The sequence below is a fragment of the Talpa europaea genome, assembly GCF_964194135.1.
Source record: "Talpa europaea genome assembly, chromosome: 12".
Classification (NCBI taxonomy): Eukaryota; Metazoa; Chordata; class Mammalia; order Eulipotyphla; family Talpidae; genus Talpa; species Talpa europaea.
Genome location: NC_140079.1, coordinates 102,819,995 through 102,836,754, shown reverse-complemented (window position 1 = coordinate 102,836,754; position 16,760 = coordinate 102,819,995). Strand labels below are relative to the sequence as shown.

The window sequence follows — 16,760 nt, the reverse complement described above, 5'->3', positions numbered from 1 at the left end:
CACCCACTACTCCCCTCAGCAGTGTACTTCAGTCAGTCTGTTCTGTTCCCCGCTCTGTCTCTGGTGACTCTTCTCACCCTCCCGCGCCGCTGACCTGTACCCCAGTTCTTGTATAAATAAATTAAAAAAAAAAAAAAACTTCCTTGTGCCCCAAGACTCCCGCCTCACACATCACTGTGCCCTCCAGCTCTAGAGGCCTGGCTCTAGGTGCACGTGTCAGTGTGCCAACTGGGGACAGAGCCCGAAGCCACAGCCCAGTGGCAGTCCTCACACACACCAGTTAAACGAGAGGGTGTGGCAACAGTTGCCTGCCTGCCTGTGCTGGGGCCTCGAGGGACGGCTCCCCAACAGCCGCCCACCAGAGGAGCCCTCAGAACCAAGTTCCAGGTGGCAGCGTCCAGCGGCACGCGCTATGAGGCTCCATCAGAAACGCTGCTCATATACCCCTGCTTGCTTGCCCCAATGCCAGAAAGATCAGCATGCACCATGCACAGTGGTTACTCTAGGTGGAGGGATGACAGTTTCTGCCTGTTGCTTTTGCTCATTTCAGTGTGTCACTTTTCCAGATAAACCATGCTGCTTTGTCACGTTACTTTTAATTAAAACATTTTCGGGCCTCCCTGGTGGTGCAAGGGATTAAGCACCGCACTATGAAGCAATCCGCAGCCTCTGCACGAGTTCGATAGCCGGCTGGCCAGGGAGCAACACACATGGCGCGGCAGACCTCTCCTGTCTCACCTGCTGCTCCCCTCAGCAGTGTGTTCCAGTCAATCCACCTGTTCTGTTCCCCACTCTGTCGCTGGTCAATCCTCTCACCCCCTGCATCTCTGGCCTGCACCCCAGCTCTTGTATGCATAATCTTTTTTAAAAATAAACAAAAAATAGGGCCTCCCCGGTGGCGCAGCGGTTGAGCGCTGGGTTGCGAAGCTGCCCGCAGCCTCTGCAGCACCGGTTCGACTCCCGGCTGCTCCCCGGCCACCGGAGGAGGGTCCCGCATGGCGCGCAGACCTCTCCTGCCGCCCGCTGCTCCCCTCAGCAGTGTCCTTCGGTCCTTCTGCCTGCTCTGCTCCCCGCTCTGGCTCTGGTGAATTCTCTCGCCCTCCCGCGCTTCTGACTGTACCCAGTGCATGTATAAACAAAACAAACGAACAAACAAACAAATAAATAAATAAAACATGCCTCTATAAAAAGAAAAAAATAAACAAAAAATAAACAAAAAATAAAACATTGTTAGTTCGTCATTTTCCCCCTTACAAAGGTTAGTGAGAATACAAGACTCAGATCCAATGATGTTTGCTCAAACAAAATAATTCACCTAAGAGGTCACAACCACACCAGGTGAGAGAAAGATGTCTTCGCTGGTTGCTCCTGCTGGGACGTGTGGCCTGAGCTATGATTAGATCAATCTCTCCCAACGCATTCTCTCCAACTTTAAAAAGTGAACACACTCATTGGGCCTCCCCGGTGGCGCAGCGGGTTGGACACAGCGCTGTGAAGCTGTCCACAGCCTCTGCAGCACAGGTTCGATTCCCTGCTGGCCGGGGAGAATCCGACATGGAACACTGCTCCCCTCAGCAGTGCTTTCGGTCCGTCTGCCTGTTCTGCTCCCCCCTCTGTCTCTGGTGAATCCTCTCACCCTCCCGTGCCTCTGGCCTGTACCCTGGTCCTTGTATAAATAAATAAAATCCTTTTTAAAAGAAATGAACATACTCGCATCGAACGCATGCATATGCCTGCCAAGTATGCTTTACTAGGATGTGCAGACACTGCGCACACCTCAACAGCAGAAGCTGGTCCAAGCCAAACAGCCCGAGTTCAAAAACCCAGCGAGAAGCCTCCAGTTGATGTCTGCATCAGACATACAAAACCCTGCACTAGAAGCTGAGGAAGTAAGAGTCATAATTGGTACTTCATAATATTGTACTTTAATATATCAAAAGACATATGTTTCACTCGACTCAAAAGTTTGCCTCGCTGAAAACAACTTTGCACAGAGCAAATTTCATCGTTTCTGGTAGTTTGGTAAGATATTCTGCAACTCACATTTAGGTTTCTTTCCTCAGTTCTTATTCTGGAAAAAAAAAAAAACATGGAAGCTGAAAAAAGGTCAAAACTCCTTTTTAAAAGTTAAGCTATAAAAGGGAATCATCTTAATTACACATTGCCAAGTCAAAATTTATATTCAGCTTGCTAGTTTGTACAGCTAGTATTAATTTATACACGCCATGGCACATTATAAAATAAAGTTCAGCTCCTCTGCCAGCGGCTGGCTCAGAAGGCAGGCGGCCCGCACGCTGGATCGCGCGGGGCAGGTGTCACCAGGACGGCCCCGGAGACACGAGGACGCTGCGCCGAGATCCCAGGCGCGACCGCAGCCGCAGCCTCCTCGGACCGCTCGGGCTCTGCGCGCCCGCTGGGCGGCGGCCGGCGGCTGCCTCGTCCCTGCTCCAGCCCGGGCGGCCATTACGCTCGTGCCCCACGGGCAGCCGGGGCTCCAGGCGCCTCGGGTCGGCCACCGGCCTCCGGCTCCTCTTCTTCCAACACCCGCTTCAACCACTGGTCCGCGCTGGTCTCCTGCCTAAGGAAGCACCAGCCGACCAGAGCCATGAGGGCCAGGCTGAAGGGCAGCACCTTCCACCAGGGCCGCTGCTGCTCCCTGCCGAGGGAGTGCCCCACCGTCCAGCGGGTTGGGTGGGCTCTGCTGGAAGAAAACTGAATGGGGCGGTCAGGGTCGTCCTCGCCCTCGGCCGCCGGCTGCGCCCGAGCCTGGCCCCCGGGCGGCGAGTGCAGGCTTCGAGAGGCCCAGCGCGCGAGCCTCTGCGCCCGGACGGCCCTGGAAGAGAGAGCGCAGTGAGCGCCCGCCGCCCGCCGCCCGCCGCCCGCCGCCCGCCGCCCGCCGCCCGCCGCCCGCGTGGGACGCGCGGCGCTTACCCGGCCGCGGGCGCGCACAACACCCGATTCATCTTCACTCCGCTCCGCCTTCCGCGCCGCGGCGCTCCGCGCTGGCGTCACTTCCGTCGCGCAAACCCGGAAACCGGGCGCTTTCCCGGCCTCCCCGCACGACTGCAGAACGCGGACTCAGTCGCGCATCGGAAATGACGTATTCCCAGCGGCCTCTTCCGTCGCAGGCCTGGCGGGGGGCCGGGGGCACGCCGGGAAGTGTAGTTCTCCAGGGGCCCGCGGTGGAGCCGGGCGGGGCGGGGGCGGGGCGGGGCGGGGCGGGGCCCGGGCGGGGCCGGGCTGCGGCGGGAGGAAAGGCCCGCGTGCCGGGCGCCGCGTCTTCCCCCGGGATCTCACCGCCCGCGGGGTCGTCTCGGCCCTGCCCGCCGCGCCCGCTCGCCGCGCAGGTGCAGCTGCAGGTGTGGGCGCAGGCGCGGCGTCCCGGGCGCCTCCTCCCGGCCCGGCGACGCCCGGGGCGGCTCCGCGCACGGACTGTCGGCCTCGGGCCCTCCCGGCCCCGCGGGCGTCCCCTTCGGGCAGCAGCGGCCGGTGCTCCGCTTGCTCCGCGCGCGGGGCCGGGGCCTCCCCGCGCCTGTCCTGACCCCACCCCGACGCCCCTGCCCCGGCCGGGAACCGCGCGGCTCGCGCCTTCCGCCGGGGCGTCGGGGTCCTCGGGCTCGGCAGGGCCGGCTGGGCAGAGCTCGCGGCTGCGCCGCCCCCGCTTGGCGGCCTGCGAGAGCTCCTGGAGCCTAATGGCCTTGAGGCCCGCTGGCCCTGGTCCGCCCTGCAGCCGGGTCCGGAGAGCACTTAGGGGCAGCCCACAGACACGTGCGCCCGGCACCAGGCCCGGGAGCAGAGCCGGTCTCCAGGCCACTGCTGAGCTGTCCCCTGCTGCGCCCAACTCAGGCCTGGCCCTGGAGCACCCTCCTCACGCATCTGTCCTGCAAGGACACCCACCAGACTCAGGGAGTCGCTCCCTGCCCCAGGAACTCTTGAGACCCTCCCCCTGGGCCGCAAAAGGCTGGAGGTGCTCCCAACTCGGTGACATCTGGGAGTCTCCCGCCCCGGGAAGCCCAGCCCCAGAGGCCTAGTGGAGGCCCCGCTCCCAGCCAGGGCTCTGTTCAGAGCCGCTGTGTCAACAAAGGCACCTGTGTACCCTGGCCCTCCTCATGGGCGCGCCCCACCTGTTCCACCCCAAAACCATGGCGCAGCTGACTGTCCAGAGAGAAGTGCGGAGCAGGCTGTGGGGTGGGGGGAGAGGGCTGGGAATGTGGGAGGCTGGGCCAGGATCATCTGCGTGTGTGGCCTGGAGGGCTTCCTGGAGGAGGTGGGCTCAAAGGCCCCACGGTCAGGGTGTAGCTGCTCACCCAGCTGCCTGGCTGGCATGCATTGGGACATCGGGCACAAGCTGAGCCTGGACAGCAGTCGGGGCACAGCTGGGCCAGGGGTGGGGTCTCGGCTTCCCCCTAGGCCGGGCAGCCTCAGAGGGGCCTTGGGTCAGTGGCAGAAAGAGCACAGCGGGCACCGTGGCTTAACCCCTGAGTCCTCTTCTCCTCGGCTGTGAAAGGGGCACTCACGTCCTTGGGCTCCAGAGAGGCCTGGACTGCATCTTGCCGGGGAAGCCTTTGGCACCTGCCAGGACCCCAGGGGGGCTGTGTGGCTGATAATGGGGCACAGAGCTCACCCTAACCGCCCTGGGCCCATCCTGCGTCAGCCCGAAACAGCCCATGGGAAGTCATGAGTCCCAGCCACTGCCCGCAGGACTGTCCCTGACTGCAAGGCCTCAAGACAGAACTGGGGGGCCTCCCCGGTGGCGCAGCGGTTGAGCGCTGGGTTGGGAAGCTGCCCGCGGCCTCTGCGGGGCCAGTTCGATCCCCGGCTGCTCCCCGGCCACCGGAGGAGGGTCCCGCATGGCGCGCAGACCTCTCCTGCCGCCCGCTGCTCCCCTCAGCAGTGTCCTTCGGTCCTTCTGCCTGCTCTGCTCCCCGCTCTGGCTCTGGTGAATTCTCTCACCCTCCCGCGCTCCTGACTGTACCCAGTGCTTGTATAAACAAAACAAACAAACAAATAAAATAAAAAGACAGAACTGGGTCCCTGTGCCACCGTGTCTGGACAGACCGGCCACAGACAGCACCCCCCGCCCCGGCTCCCAGACCGCCACCTCCCAGTCAGACATGCTGAGAGGCCTGCCCGCCGCCGCTCACGACCAGAACCCCAGCAACAGCTTCCCCGGAGGGGGGCCTCTGAGGCCACCACGTCCAGCTGAGCACCTGCCGAGTGAGGGGCCTGACCCGAGGGGGCCCCTGGGGGCCGCGAGACACATGGCGGCGTGCGTGAACAGGAGCAGAGGCCAGAGGGCGCAGCCAGGAGCCCCGGTCGCTGAGGACGCAGGCGCCCCAGAGGCAGCGAGGGGTGAGAGGTGCGGGCAGAGCAGGGCCCTCCGCCCTACCCAAGCCCCTCCTGAGACCCCGCCCTGGTCTCTGCCCCCGCCCAGGAGCCGAGCTCACCCAGGTCAGCGACAGGTGTGGCCGGGGTGGGGCTAGAGGCTGCCAGGCCAGGCGATGGCCTCTGCGGGCCCCGCGGGAGCCTGCACGCCTGTGTCTCCGGGCAGCCACTGGCCCTTCCCGCCAGCCCCCTCTCGCCCGCGGCCCCCTCTGCACCCCCAGGGCACGTACCAGCTCCATGGTCTGGAAGCGCCGCGCCCGCCGCAGCCTGGCCAAGCCCCACTAGTGGCCGGAGGCGGCAGTGGTGATGCCCAAGGCGGGCCCCTCCCTGGACCCACCGAGGAGCTGACATATTGGCACCATTGATTCTCCTCCCCGAGGTGACACGGGCACCTGGGGCCGGGGGGGGGGGGGAGGGGGCGACAGAGGCCTGGCGGCAGGGGCTGGACGGGAGGGCCAGCCTGGGCGTCCAACGCTGCCTGACTCGGGGGGCTGCCGGGCAGGTGCCGGGACAGATGTCGCCAGCCCCATTCGGAGGCCTGGTGGGCACAGCCCGCGGCTCGGCCGGCACCCTGGACGCAGGACGACTCAGCTGCCGTCCCGCCCCCGCCCAGCTCCGGGTGACAAGAGCTGAGGTTCAGCCCCACCCGCCTCCCGGGCCATCTCTCTTGAACAGTGAGAAAATGTCCGCTTAGGCCAGCCAGGCAGGGTCAGTCGGGGGGCCGGTGGCACCAGCCGCGTCTGAGCCGCCCAGTTGGAGCTTGGCCAGGCACTGGCGGGGACGGGGGCCAGGCCGAGCGTCCTGAGGCGCTCTTCACAGCTCGTGGGGCCCCTTGAGGCCAGTGGAAGGGGGTGACCGCAGACCTTCCTGGGCAGGTGGGCGCCTCAGGGCACAACTTTCTTGGCCCGCAGAGCCCCGGCTGGGGGTCGCAGGGGTCAGGGCCAGGGTCCCCCACCTGCTGCCCCCAGACCTCGGGCTGCGGCCGGGGCGGGTGGGGGGTGCCGGGGCTGGGGCTGCGACCTTGGGGCTGCCCCCAGCAGGCTTCCCCCGCATGGGAGGGAGGGTCGGCGTGGAGGACCGTGTCGGAGGCAGGACCATAGAAGCCCTGGCTTCTGGGCCCGTGACTCGGGAGGACTAGGCCCCGCCGGCCAGGCCATGAGGCAGCACAGCTCTGCAGGCCCCACGGGGCGGCCCTGGCTCGGGGCCTCGGGTTCAACCTTTTGTTTCCCTTGACTCCCCAAGCCGGGGACCCTGACGTCAGGCGGCAGTCCTGGGAGCCAGGCCGTCCGGGAAGTGGCCAGCTGCCCTCAGCAGGCCTGCGCCCGCGCGCACCTGCCTGGGGGAGGCGCCGGCCCCCAGAAGGGCCAGGGCCGGGGCTGGGATGGTGAGTGCAGTGGCTGGGGCTGGGGCGGGGGGTGGTGAGCGTGGCCCTGCCCTGCCCTCGGGCCGGCTCCGGGAGCTTGGGGCCTTGGGGAAGGGCCATGGTCCTCCCAGCGGGGGTGGGGACCGCCCGGAGCAAAGCGCAAGCAGTGCTCACGCCTGGTGCGGGGGCCGCCATCACTCAGGCCTCACTGGGCTGAAGTGTCCCCCAAACCCCTGCTCCTGAGCCTCAGAATGGGGCCTTGATGTGGCCCTAGCCACGGGGGGAAGGTGCGGTCAGACAGGGCAGCGCTGCCACCCCCTGTAAGGGGACAGGGCTGCCCGCGAGCCGTGAGTAGGGACACCCAAGGGAGGAGGCCCCTCAGCCAGGCCAGGTTAGAGGGGAGCGCTGGGCCGGGGGGGAGGGGGCAGGACACCGTGGTCTTCCGTCCAGCCGCCTGCGCGGGCGGGATGGGGCGCACAGCAGGGAGCCCCGCCGGTCCCAGAGGGCGGCGGCCAGGCCTCTCGAGAACTCTACTCCAGAAGTCAAAATAGCATGAAATTTAATTTTCCGCCTGTTCGGCAGGCCGGGCCGGGCCCCAATCCGCGGCAGAGATAAGGGTCCCGCCTGGGTGCGGGCCAGCTGGGCGGGCGCAAACACTCCACGGTCCCCGGGCAGGCCGGGGCTCCCCCGCGGCCCTGGTTGCCGGGCGCCAAAGCAAACGGGTCTGTTTGTCCAGCCTGCGGCGACAATGCAGTCGCCAAATATTTGCCAGCGCGGCCGGCGGCGGAGCCGCTATAAACGTCTGCGCGCAGGTGGAGGTGGGCGGCCCGGCCGGCGCTGCGGACCCGCCAGGTAGGCAGGGGGCGGTGGGCCGGGCCGCAGGGGCCGGGCCTCCCCGCTCCGGAGGGCGCCCACGCCGGAGGGGTCCCCGCGGGCCGGCAGGCAGCTGGCGAGGCGGCATCAGATGGAGCGGGAGGGGGCGTGTCCGGGCCCCAGGGCACCCCGGTTCCCCAGGCAGCCCCGGCCCCGTCCCCTGCAGCCCCTGCCCCGCCCAGGGGCCGCCCGGAGGGTTTTCTGACAAGCTCGTCCGGCCCCTGCCCCGCTCCCTTCTCCTCCCGCCACGCTCGGGGCTCACCTGCGGCCTCTGTGCCGGCGCGGGCCGGTGGGCGCTTCCTGCTCCAGTCGCGTCCCCGCCCCCGCCCCCGGCGCCCCGGGGGCAGCTCTCGCCCTCGCGGCCTGGGTGAGGAGACGGCCAGGGCCGCCCCCGCTCTGAGCGCCCAGGGGCCCGGGCGGGCTGGGCTGGGGCGGGGGCAGCCCTGACCGCCCGCCCGCTCCTCTCCGTCCCGTCCCCAGCCAGCGGCCGCTGCCCCCGAGGCCCCGCCGAGATGGCCGCCGGGGCAGTCCGGACTCTCTGGGACTTCCGACTGCCCCTGCCACCCCGCGCGCCCTTCCTGCCCGCAGACCTGGAGCCCCCGGACACGTCGGAGGAGGAGGAAGACGAGGACGGGGAGGAGGAGCCGGGAGCCGAGGGGCCGGGCAGCCGGGACCCCGCGCCCGGGGGCTCAGGCCGGGCTGCCCGGGGCCGAAGCAGCCCGGAGACGCCCCTGCAGCTGCTGCGCTTCTCCCAGCTCATCAGCGGCGACATCCAGCGCTACTTCGGCGGCCAGGACGGGGGGCGAGACCCGGACGCCCGCGACGGCCACACCGGCGGCCGCCTGGCCGGCAGCTCGGGGCCGGAGCGCTGCTGCTTGGACCCGGCACGCCCGGCCCCTGGGGGGCGCCGGGAGGACGCCGAGGTGGCCGAGCCGGGCCTCTGCTCCTCCGGGGGCGCCGGGGCGCAGGCCCTGGGGCCGCTGGCTGAGCTCTTCGACTACGGGCTGCGGCGGTGCGCGGGGCCCCGGGCCGCGGGCCGCCAGCTGCGGCTGCAGCGCAAGTACGGCCACGTGAGACCCATGGCGCAGCGGAGGCTGCCGCCCTCCTTCTGGAAGGAGCCCGCGCCCAGCGCCCTGGGCCTGCTGCGCCCCGGCACGCCCGACTTCAGCGACCTGCTGGCCAGCTGGTCCTCGGAGGCCGGCCCCGAGCTGCCGCTGGGCGGCGCCCCAGGCCTGGAGGGGGTGCCGCGGGCCGAGGCCTAGGGGTGGGTGCGCGTCAGCAGAGGTGGGCCGCGGGCCGGCGGGGGACACACCCGCTCCAGGGCGCCGGCCCAGCCGGGCCATCCTGGGGCCAGAGCGGCTGCCCCAGGGGCCCCGGTCCCGACTCTGACCCAGCCGCCCTGACCCACGCTCGGGGCTCAGGGCCACACGCTGTGGTCCCGCCCTGACCCCCCACACCGGCCCGGGCGGCCCCTGCGGCAGGTGGGGGGCAGGGGGGCAGCGAGGCCCACCGCAGCCAAGTCAGCTGGCGGAGGGAGCGCCTGCCTGGCCCGGGGGGCAGGGAAAGCGGACTCGGAGCCAGGGCCGGACCCCGCAGGAACCTGGGCGAGGGCAGGTCCAGGGGCTGGTGGTTTATTTCTGGGAGGGGGCAAGGCGGGGACCCGCTCAGGCTGCCGGCCGAGGCGGCGCTTCTCCGGGGCGGCTCTGGGCCTCCGCCTGGCGCCCAGCCTCGGGGGCCGCCCCTTCTGCCACAGCCACCTGCGAACACGGACACGCACTCGGGCCGGCCCCGCCTCTGCGCGGCCCACGCCCGCCGGCCACGGCCACCCGCCCTGGGCTGGGAAGAGCCGCCTCCCCGGGGCCGCGGGGGCCCGGGGCTCCTCGCCGCGCCAGCCCGGGGCGCGCTCCCGCAGGGCGGCCCTCTCCTCCGGGCGCTGTGGACAGAAGGCCCGGCCGGCGGGGGTGAGGGGGCCGCGGGGACGCGCGTCACAGGGGCGGGGCGGGGCGGGGGTTGTCTCCCGAGGGACGACCCGGCCTTATCTGCCGGGAGACACGGCCGCGCGGCCCGCGAGGCTCCCGGGGGCGGGCGGGCGGGCGCCTCACCAGCTTGCTCTCCGTATTAAACTTGAGGCTGCGGATGGCCTGCTGGTCCTGCAAGCTGTTCTCCAGTTTCATTATTTGGTTCTGAAACTACACGAGTCCCTCCTCGGTGTGAGCAGGGCTGGCCCTGGCCTGCGGGCCCCGGGGAGGGGACCGGCCAGTGTTCGTGGGGGCTCCCTGGGACTGCTGATGTCCCCGGTGTTTGGGGGTTCAGACGGGCGTCCCTTTGGTGCCCCCAGAGGCAGAGACGGTTATGTGGCTGCACCACCCTCCCAGGGTGGCCTGGTCTCAGCCGCCTCCGTCCCCAGCTGCCCGTGCCCAGGACACAGCCCCCAGCCGCGCGTGCCCAGGCGAGGCCTCGGCTACCGTGGCCAGCTTGCCCTGGATCTCGGCGATCTTCCGCCCGGGCTGGTCCTCCCTGAGCAGCTGCACGGACGACAGCAGGGCTGCCAGCTCCTGCCGCACGGCCCCGACCTCCAGCTGCCTGCGGCACAGAGGGCTCAGCCCTGCCTCCAGGCACAGCAGGCAGCAGGAGGGCCCCTTGGGAGGGTGGGGAGCTGGGGGGCCTGGCTCCCGGCTCCTTGGGGACAAGCCCCCTGAGAAGCCGCCTGGGGGGACGGGCTCCCGTGGCTCACCTGGCCTTGCCCTCGGCTGAGACCTGGAGGTCTGCGCTGCTCTTGTGGAGAGCACACTTGTCTGCGAGGGCCTCCATCTGGAAGGCAGCGCGGGCGGGAAGCTGAGGGGTCAGGGGCGTGGGGCGGACAGGGAGGGCGCCAACAGCCGCACCCACCTGCCGGGGCAGGCTGTCCACTCTGTCCCGCAGCTCGCGGGCGCGCGCCTCCGCCTCCTGCCGGCACAGGGCCAGGCTCTGCAGCCACGTCTGCCCGGCTCCTTCCCACTCACTCTTGGCCTGGGGGGCGGCACCAGTGAAGGCCGGGCCCGGGAGGGCGGGCAGATGGGCGCAGGGCCCCCGGAGCACGACTGACCCTTGGTGGTGGTGCCCAGGTGGGGGAGCTCCGGAGGGGCTCCGCATCCACCTCTGAGCCCAGGCTGCACACGGGGTGGGCCCCGGGGCAGCAGGCTGAGCAGAGCCCCATCCTGGGAAGAGGCTGAGCCCCCCTCGCATCCCCAGCTGCCACAGGGTTGGTGGGTCACGGGACGGACAGCTGGCCTACCTGCAGGGAGCCCCCCCAAAGGCAGGGCAGAGACCAGAGCCCCGCCCCTCCCACCAGGCCGCCCGACGGGGTGCTCCTCCCATGGGGAAGGGAGGGGTTGGCAGCTGTAACACTTGTGCGGGAGCACCAGCCACGGCACCCACAAACCACAGCAGCGCTGGGCCCTGCCTGGGGGGAGCAGGGGGGACGGGCGACGGGCCTGCTTGGCGGCAGGACGCGCTCCCCGCAGGTGCCGCTGGTGCATAGCCTTGGACAGTGTGGAGGCCACACGGCCCAGTGCAGCTAGCAGCGGCAGGGCTGGGGTGGCCGGGGAGGGGTGGGGCGGGAGAAGGGGCCAGGGCCGGGGTGGGGTGGGGTGGAGAGGGCAGGGGGGCGCGGTGGCGGGGGCCGAGGCTGCATGAGCCCCTTGGCCACACAGGGGAAAGAGGGTGCTGCACTGAGCCACGGCCCTGGGGGTGTCAAAGGGGCAGGGTCGGCCGCTGGACGGCCACGGCAGGCACCTAGCAAGGTGAGGTACCGCAAAGCCAGGACAGGGCGGGTGCGGCGTGGAAGGAGGGGAATGTGCGGGCCTCAGCCACCCCACTGCAGAGGCCCTGAGCGCCAGCAAGGCCGCCCCAGGGTGCACCAGCCCAGGGCGGCTCCCCCTCAGGGAAGATGGCGGGCGGCTCGGCAGGACGCCGGGACCATCTGCCCAGGCGTGACCCCTCCAGGGCGTCCCTCTGGTCACCTCGTCCAGCCTCAGGCTCAGTGTCTGCTCCTGCAGGTCCAGCCTCCAGCTCAGCGCCAGAAAGTGGTCGCTCAGCTCCTTCACCTGCCCGCCCAGCTTGGCCACTGACGCCTCCAGGGCCTGGCTCTTCTCTCGCAGCTGCGGGAGACCCGACTGAGCGAGGGCGCGGTGTGGGCGGGCCTGTGGGACCACGCACCCCTGGGCGCTCACCAGCTCCAGCGCATGGTGCGTCTCCCGCTGGGCCTGCTCGCCTGCCAGCTGCGCAGCCTCCAGGTTCTCCCGCAGGTAGGCGGTCAGCTCCTCCGCCTGGCTCTCCTCCAAGTGCCCTTTGGCGTCCCTAGGAGTTGGTGCCACCGGGAGAGACTGTTACTCAGTCTAGGCTGCCCGCCCTTTGGGGCTGGGCCGTGAGCCTGGCAGCTGGCTCCAGAACCTTCCAGAAGGCCCGGGGGAGCGAGGATGGCTTATTAACACGGACCGTGTTTGCTGCTGCCCAGCCTGTGGGCGGCCACGCTGCCCCAGGTCACCCCCGAGCTGAGCGTGTGGCTCGGATGCTGGGCGGGAGACGGGCCCTCCTGACACCCACCAGGCCTCCTGCTGGGCCACCAGGGCTTGGTTCAGGGACAGCTGGTTCTGCCTCACGAAGGTGGTCAGCTGGATCACAGCCTCGTCCAGGCCCCGGCACTGCTCCGCCAGGCGGCGCTCTTCCTGCTGCAGCGCGGAGGGCGGAGGCCTGTCCCCGCGGCCCCGCCCCGCGGCCCCGCGCGGCCCCGCCCCGCGGCCCCGCCCCCGCGGCCCTGCGCGGCCCCGCCCCGCGGCCCCGCCCCCGCGGCCCTGCGCGGCCCCGCCCCGAGGCCCCGCCCCCGAGGCCCTGCGCGGCCCCGCCCCGCGGCCCCGCCCCCGCGGCCCTGCGCGACCCCGCCCCGCGGCCCCGCCCCCGCGGCCCTGCGCGGCCCCGCCCCCACGGCCCCGCCCCGTGGCCCTGCGCGACCCCGCCCCGCGGCCCCGCCCCGAGGCCCCGCCCTCACGCCTCCTGAGCGGCCCCGCCCCCACGCCTCCTGCGCGACCCCGCCCCGCGGCCCCGCCCCCTCGCCCGGCCCCGCCCCACGGCCCTGCCCCCACTGCCGCGGCCCCGCCCCCACGGCCCCGCCCCCACGCCTGCTGCGCGGCCCCGCCCTCACGGCCCTGCGCGACTCCTGCGCGCGGCCCCGCCCACGCAGCGCCCTGCTCGCCCCGCCCCTCCCGTGCCGCGCGGCCCCGCCCCCGGAGGCCCCGCCCCTCCGGCCCCGCCCCCGCCGCCCCCGGCGCGCGCCGCGCTCGGCCCCGGGCTCGCCTCGCACTGCGCCCGCAGGGCCCGCGCGCGCTCCCCGTCCAGCTCCCGCAGCTCCTGCCAGCGGCCGTCCAGCTCCGCCCGCAGGCTGCTCTCCGCCCGCAGCCGCGAGCCCTCCGCGGCCTTCATCCTCTGCGGGAGACCGGCCGTGAGCCCGCGCGGGGCGCGCCCCCTGCCCGCCCGCCCGCAGGCGCCCACCTTCTCCAGGGCCAGGAAGCTCTTCTGCAGGAAGCCGCACAGCTTGGCCTCCCTCCTGAGGAAGCGGAGGCTCATCTCCTCGCCCAGCCTGGTGACCCGGGCCTGGGGGAAGCACAGGTGGGCGCCGGCCGCCGCCCTGGGCCCGCGCCCCTCCGCTGCTGCCCCACCAGCTGCAGCCCGGGCTGGCCTGGCCAAGAGCCCTCGGGACTCCGAGGCCAGGCCGGTGGGGGCCACTGTCCATGTGCACACACCACACACGACCCTCAGGTGCACCCCACACGCACCCACACCCCCTTTGCCTTTGTCCTCCGCCGGGCGGGGCAATCTCCTCCCTCCCTGGCCCTTCCGCTGTGCACTGAGGGTGGTGGGTGCAGGAGGCCCCAGCTGAGGCCCAGCCCACCTCCCTCCACACCCCATCCCCACTCCAGGCGCCTGGTCCTTGGCCACCGGGTCCAGGGCTGGGGGAGCTGCCCACACCCACAAGGCAGGGCACTGCCCCGCCGGGCTTCCAGGCCGCGGCCAGTCTGAGGGCCTCAGCTGTACCCCCGCGACAGCAGCATGGCCCAGGGTCACCCATCACGGAGACTGGCAGCGGCTGTTTACTGACCACTGCCCCCAGCACCTCAGGGAAGGGTGGGAACCCCCGAGCAGGGCCCAGGCCGTGGCCTCAGCCGCTCCTGCTTGGAGAAGGCGGGCAGCCTGTCAATGGAGCCAAGACGTCAACACCCCCAAGGGCAGGGGGACGCCGGTGGCTCCGGGCAGCAGTGGCAGCACCCTCTCCCGGAGAGGCGCGGCCCTGGCCTGTTTGCAGAGCTGAGGTGGCTTGACCCAGGGAGGCACCCACCCCGTCCCCCACCAACTAGGGCCCCAGCAGGCAGGCCCAAGGGCCCTGGGTGTGCACCCCACAAAGGGAAGCTCTGAGCCAGAGAGGGGTTTCAGGCCAGGGTGCTCTGGTTCTTGGCCTGGCGCTGGCCCTGAGGGGCAGCTGGAGCAGGGCCGCACTGAGCATGGGACTTTCTTGATGAAGAAACCAGCCACCATGGCCACATTCGGGGCCTCCTGAATCCCTGAAATGTGGCTCCTGGCACCGAGGGGACTAGTTCCAAACTGTCTAAAATGCTGGGTCACTTCAATAAGTGGCACCCCAGGCCCAGGGCCACCCTGGCAGAAGCAGGATGCACCCAGGGCGGAGCACCCTCCTGGTACCTGCATCCTAGCCACCTCATGGTCCACCCTCAGGTTGGCTGCCTCCTGGCCCTTCTGCAGGTCCCCACAGGCCACTGCCCGGTCCTGCTCCTCCTGCTGCAGCTGCTCCATCAGCTTGGCCAGCCTGAGGGCGAGGGCCCAGGTTACACACCCAGCCAGCCGGGGGCCTGGCAGGGGGCCATGGACAGCCCCGATACCCAGGGCAGGGAGCAGGAGGTGTCCAGCGCTGGCTGGGGGGCCCGAGGGGCAAGAGGCAGACTTCGCGGCCCTCCCTGCCCGGCTGTACATGTGGGGGGGCTGTGTGTGTCAGGCAGGGGCTGGGGCGCCAGCCTCCTCCCACAGAGGGCCGGGGTCACCCGGTCTCCTTGGGGATCCCACAGGACCACTTGGCTGGGTCCAGAACCTGCCCCCAGAGGGGCCACGGCGCCCACCTGTGGGCGGCCTCCTGCTGGGCGGCCTTCCGTTCGGAGTCCTGGAGCGCCTGCTTCCTCCTGATCTGGGTCAGGGCCTCCCTGACCTCCACCAGCCTGACGTGCAAACAGCTCTCTACCCCAGCAGCCGGGGCGGGCAGGCAGCCGGGGGGCACAGTGCGGGGCCCCTGCATCAACCTTTCTCAGCCCCCACGGCCCTTTCTGAGGTGGGCCCGAGGGCATGTGGGGAGCCCAGCGGAGTGTGGGGCCAATGCCCTGGGCCAGCCCCAGTCCCTGCCTCCCCGGCCCCTCCTCCCACCCACCCGCTGCAGGGCTTGGTACCTTTTGTCCAGGGTCTGCATCTGGTTCTGGGGGCTTGGGAGCTGCAAGGAGGGGCTTAAGCTGAGGCCGCTGGCCGCGCGCTGGCCCTTAGCCAAGCGCAGACGCCGGGGAGCCTGGGAGGGACCAGCCACGAGGCTCACCTCTGGCGCCTCCCTCTCAGGGCCCTGGGCTGCCCACTGCGCCTCCTGCTGCAGCGCTCTCAGCTCAGCGTCCTGGCCCTGCAGGCGGGCCCGCACCTGCAGCAGCTCCCGCAGCAGGCCCCTGAGCACGCGCTCACAGCGGCCCTGGTGCCCCCGCAGCGCCACCACCTCGGCCTGCAGGTCCGCCACCCTGGGGGGGGACAGGCGCTCAGGCCACCGCGCGGGGCCCTCGGGCCCCCGCCCTGCGCCCCCCGGGCTCACCACTGCTCCAGCTGCCGCCAGCGCTCTGGGCTGTCCTGCTCGGGGCTGGACGGGGCGGCCGCCGGGCGGCCACAGCCATACTTCCCGGACACCTCCTCTAGACTCGGGGGCATGGGACTGGCCGGCCCTTCCTGCAGAAGGATCCCCAGGTCCTCCAGGGCGGCGATGCTGGGTGGGGACGGAGGCGAGGCCCCGGAAGAGGGGCTGCTGGCCGCCAGCTCGGCACAACAGAGTGGAGCTGGTCACCTCTGGGTCCGCGGCCACAAGACCCCGGCGGTGAGGAGCTCAGGGTCAGCCCCAGCCTGCCGCGCCTCGGTCTGGCTGGGGCTACAGCCGGCGGTGGGCGCGGGAGGTCACCCCAGCTGGGGACACAGGACGGGCTCAGGCAGCTCGTGGCTGGCCATGGGTTGGGGTGAGCAGGCGGCGCCCGGTGACCCACCCCAGGAGCAGACCCGCCCCGCCCCGTCACCCGCACCCTGTCGCTGTGAGAAGCCCTCGGGCCCCGCACCCCACAGCTGCCGAACTGGATCCTAAGACGGTCGTCCTGGAGACCGGGCAGGTGGGGTCTGGGGCGGCTGGAAGGAGCAGGGGACTCGGGCAGGAGGCTCTGGCCTGGGGGGGTCCCGTGGGGGCTGCCCTCACGTCACCTCTCTGTGACGACACCCAGGTAGGCGGTCAGGGGCGCCCCTGGAACCTTCCTGCCCCGTCCAGAACCCGTGACCTCACCACCCAACTGCCGCTGGAACCTGGGCGCCCGGCCGCTCCCGCCAGGCCCGCACCGTGTCCGGGAGGACCAGCGCCCACGGGCGAGTTGTGGCGCGGGGCTGCCGGAGGGCGGGTCAGGGCCATGCAGGCCTGGCCAACAGAGGGCGGGGCGGCCAGTGGAGGGACAGGTCGGGGGCGGGGCCACGGGCACCAAGGAGACGGGCAGGTGGACCAGGCTGATGCGCGGCCGGCGCGGAGATCAGCGGCTGCCCCCAGCCCTGGTCACAGGCGGACGGGGGAGTCTCAGACACATGGGGCACCTGCCCAGGGGGTGCCCACGCCCTGGTGACCGGGGGTTTGGGAGAAGTGGGCAGCACAGGCTGAGGTGCTCCTGTGCTCAGGACAGGGGAGACCAAGGATGCGGGGGCTCCGCTTTCCTGCTGGGTGCTGTGGTGGCCCTGGGGCAGGCGATGCGGTGTGTGGCGGTGCCCAGTGGGCCCCCTAGTCTCCATGTGGGGCACCCACTGGGGGGCCTCCCGGGTCCCAGCT

General features: G+C 70.6%; 3 protein-coding genes across 3 annotated transcripts; 1 reads left to right on the top strand and 2 right to left on the bottom strand.

Annotated features, from left to right (window-relative positions):
* Positions 1-2,463: 2,463 nt before the first annotated feature.
* On the bottom strand, positions 2,464-2,963 carry UQCC4 (ubiquinol-cytochrome c reductase complex assembly factor 4; the record flags this gene model as incomplete). The annotated part of the gene is made up of 2 exons (XM_084250279.1): positions 2,464-2,833; positions 2,932-2,963. 2 exons carry the CDS (start codon positions 2,961-2,963, stop codon positions 2,464-2,466), a joined length of 402 nt encoding a protein of 133 aa, XP_084106405.1.
* A 5,170-nt stretch (positions 2,964-8,133) lies between these two features.
* Positions 8,134-8,883, top strand: PERCC1 (proline and glutamate rich with coiled coil 1; the record flags this gene model as incomplete). The annotated part of the gene is made up of 1 exon (XM_084251348.1): positions 8,134-8,883. One exon carries the CDS (start codon positions 8,134-8,136, stop codon positions 8,881-8,883), a length of 750 nt encoding a protein of 249 aa, XP_084107474.1.
* A 402-nt stretch (positions 8,884-9,285) lies between these two features.
* Positions 9,286-15,910, bottom strand: CCDC154 (coiled-coil domain containing 154; the record flags this gene model as incomplete). Its single annotated transcript, XM_084250278.1, has 16 exons — positions 9,286-9,378; positions 9,724-9,810; positions 10,087-10,204; positions 10,356-10,456; positions 10,511-10,630; positions 11,623-11,760; positions 11,833-11,959; positions 12,206-12,327; positions 12,953-13,081; positions 13,148-13,249; positions 14,354-14,477; positions 14,785-14,880; positions 15,106-15,146; positions 15,246-15,435; positions 15,507-15,674; positions 15,864-15,910. The coding sequence occupies 16 exons, from the start codon at positions 15,908-15,910 to the stop codon at positions 9,286-9,288; spliced, it is 1,803 nt and encodes a 600-aa protein (XP_084106404.1).
* Positions 15,911-16,760: the final 850 nt, after the last annotated feature.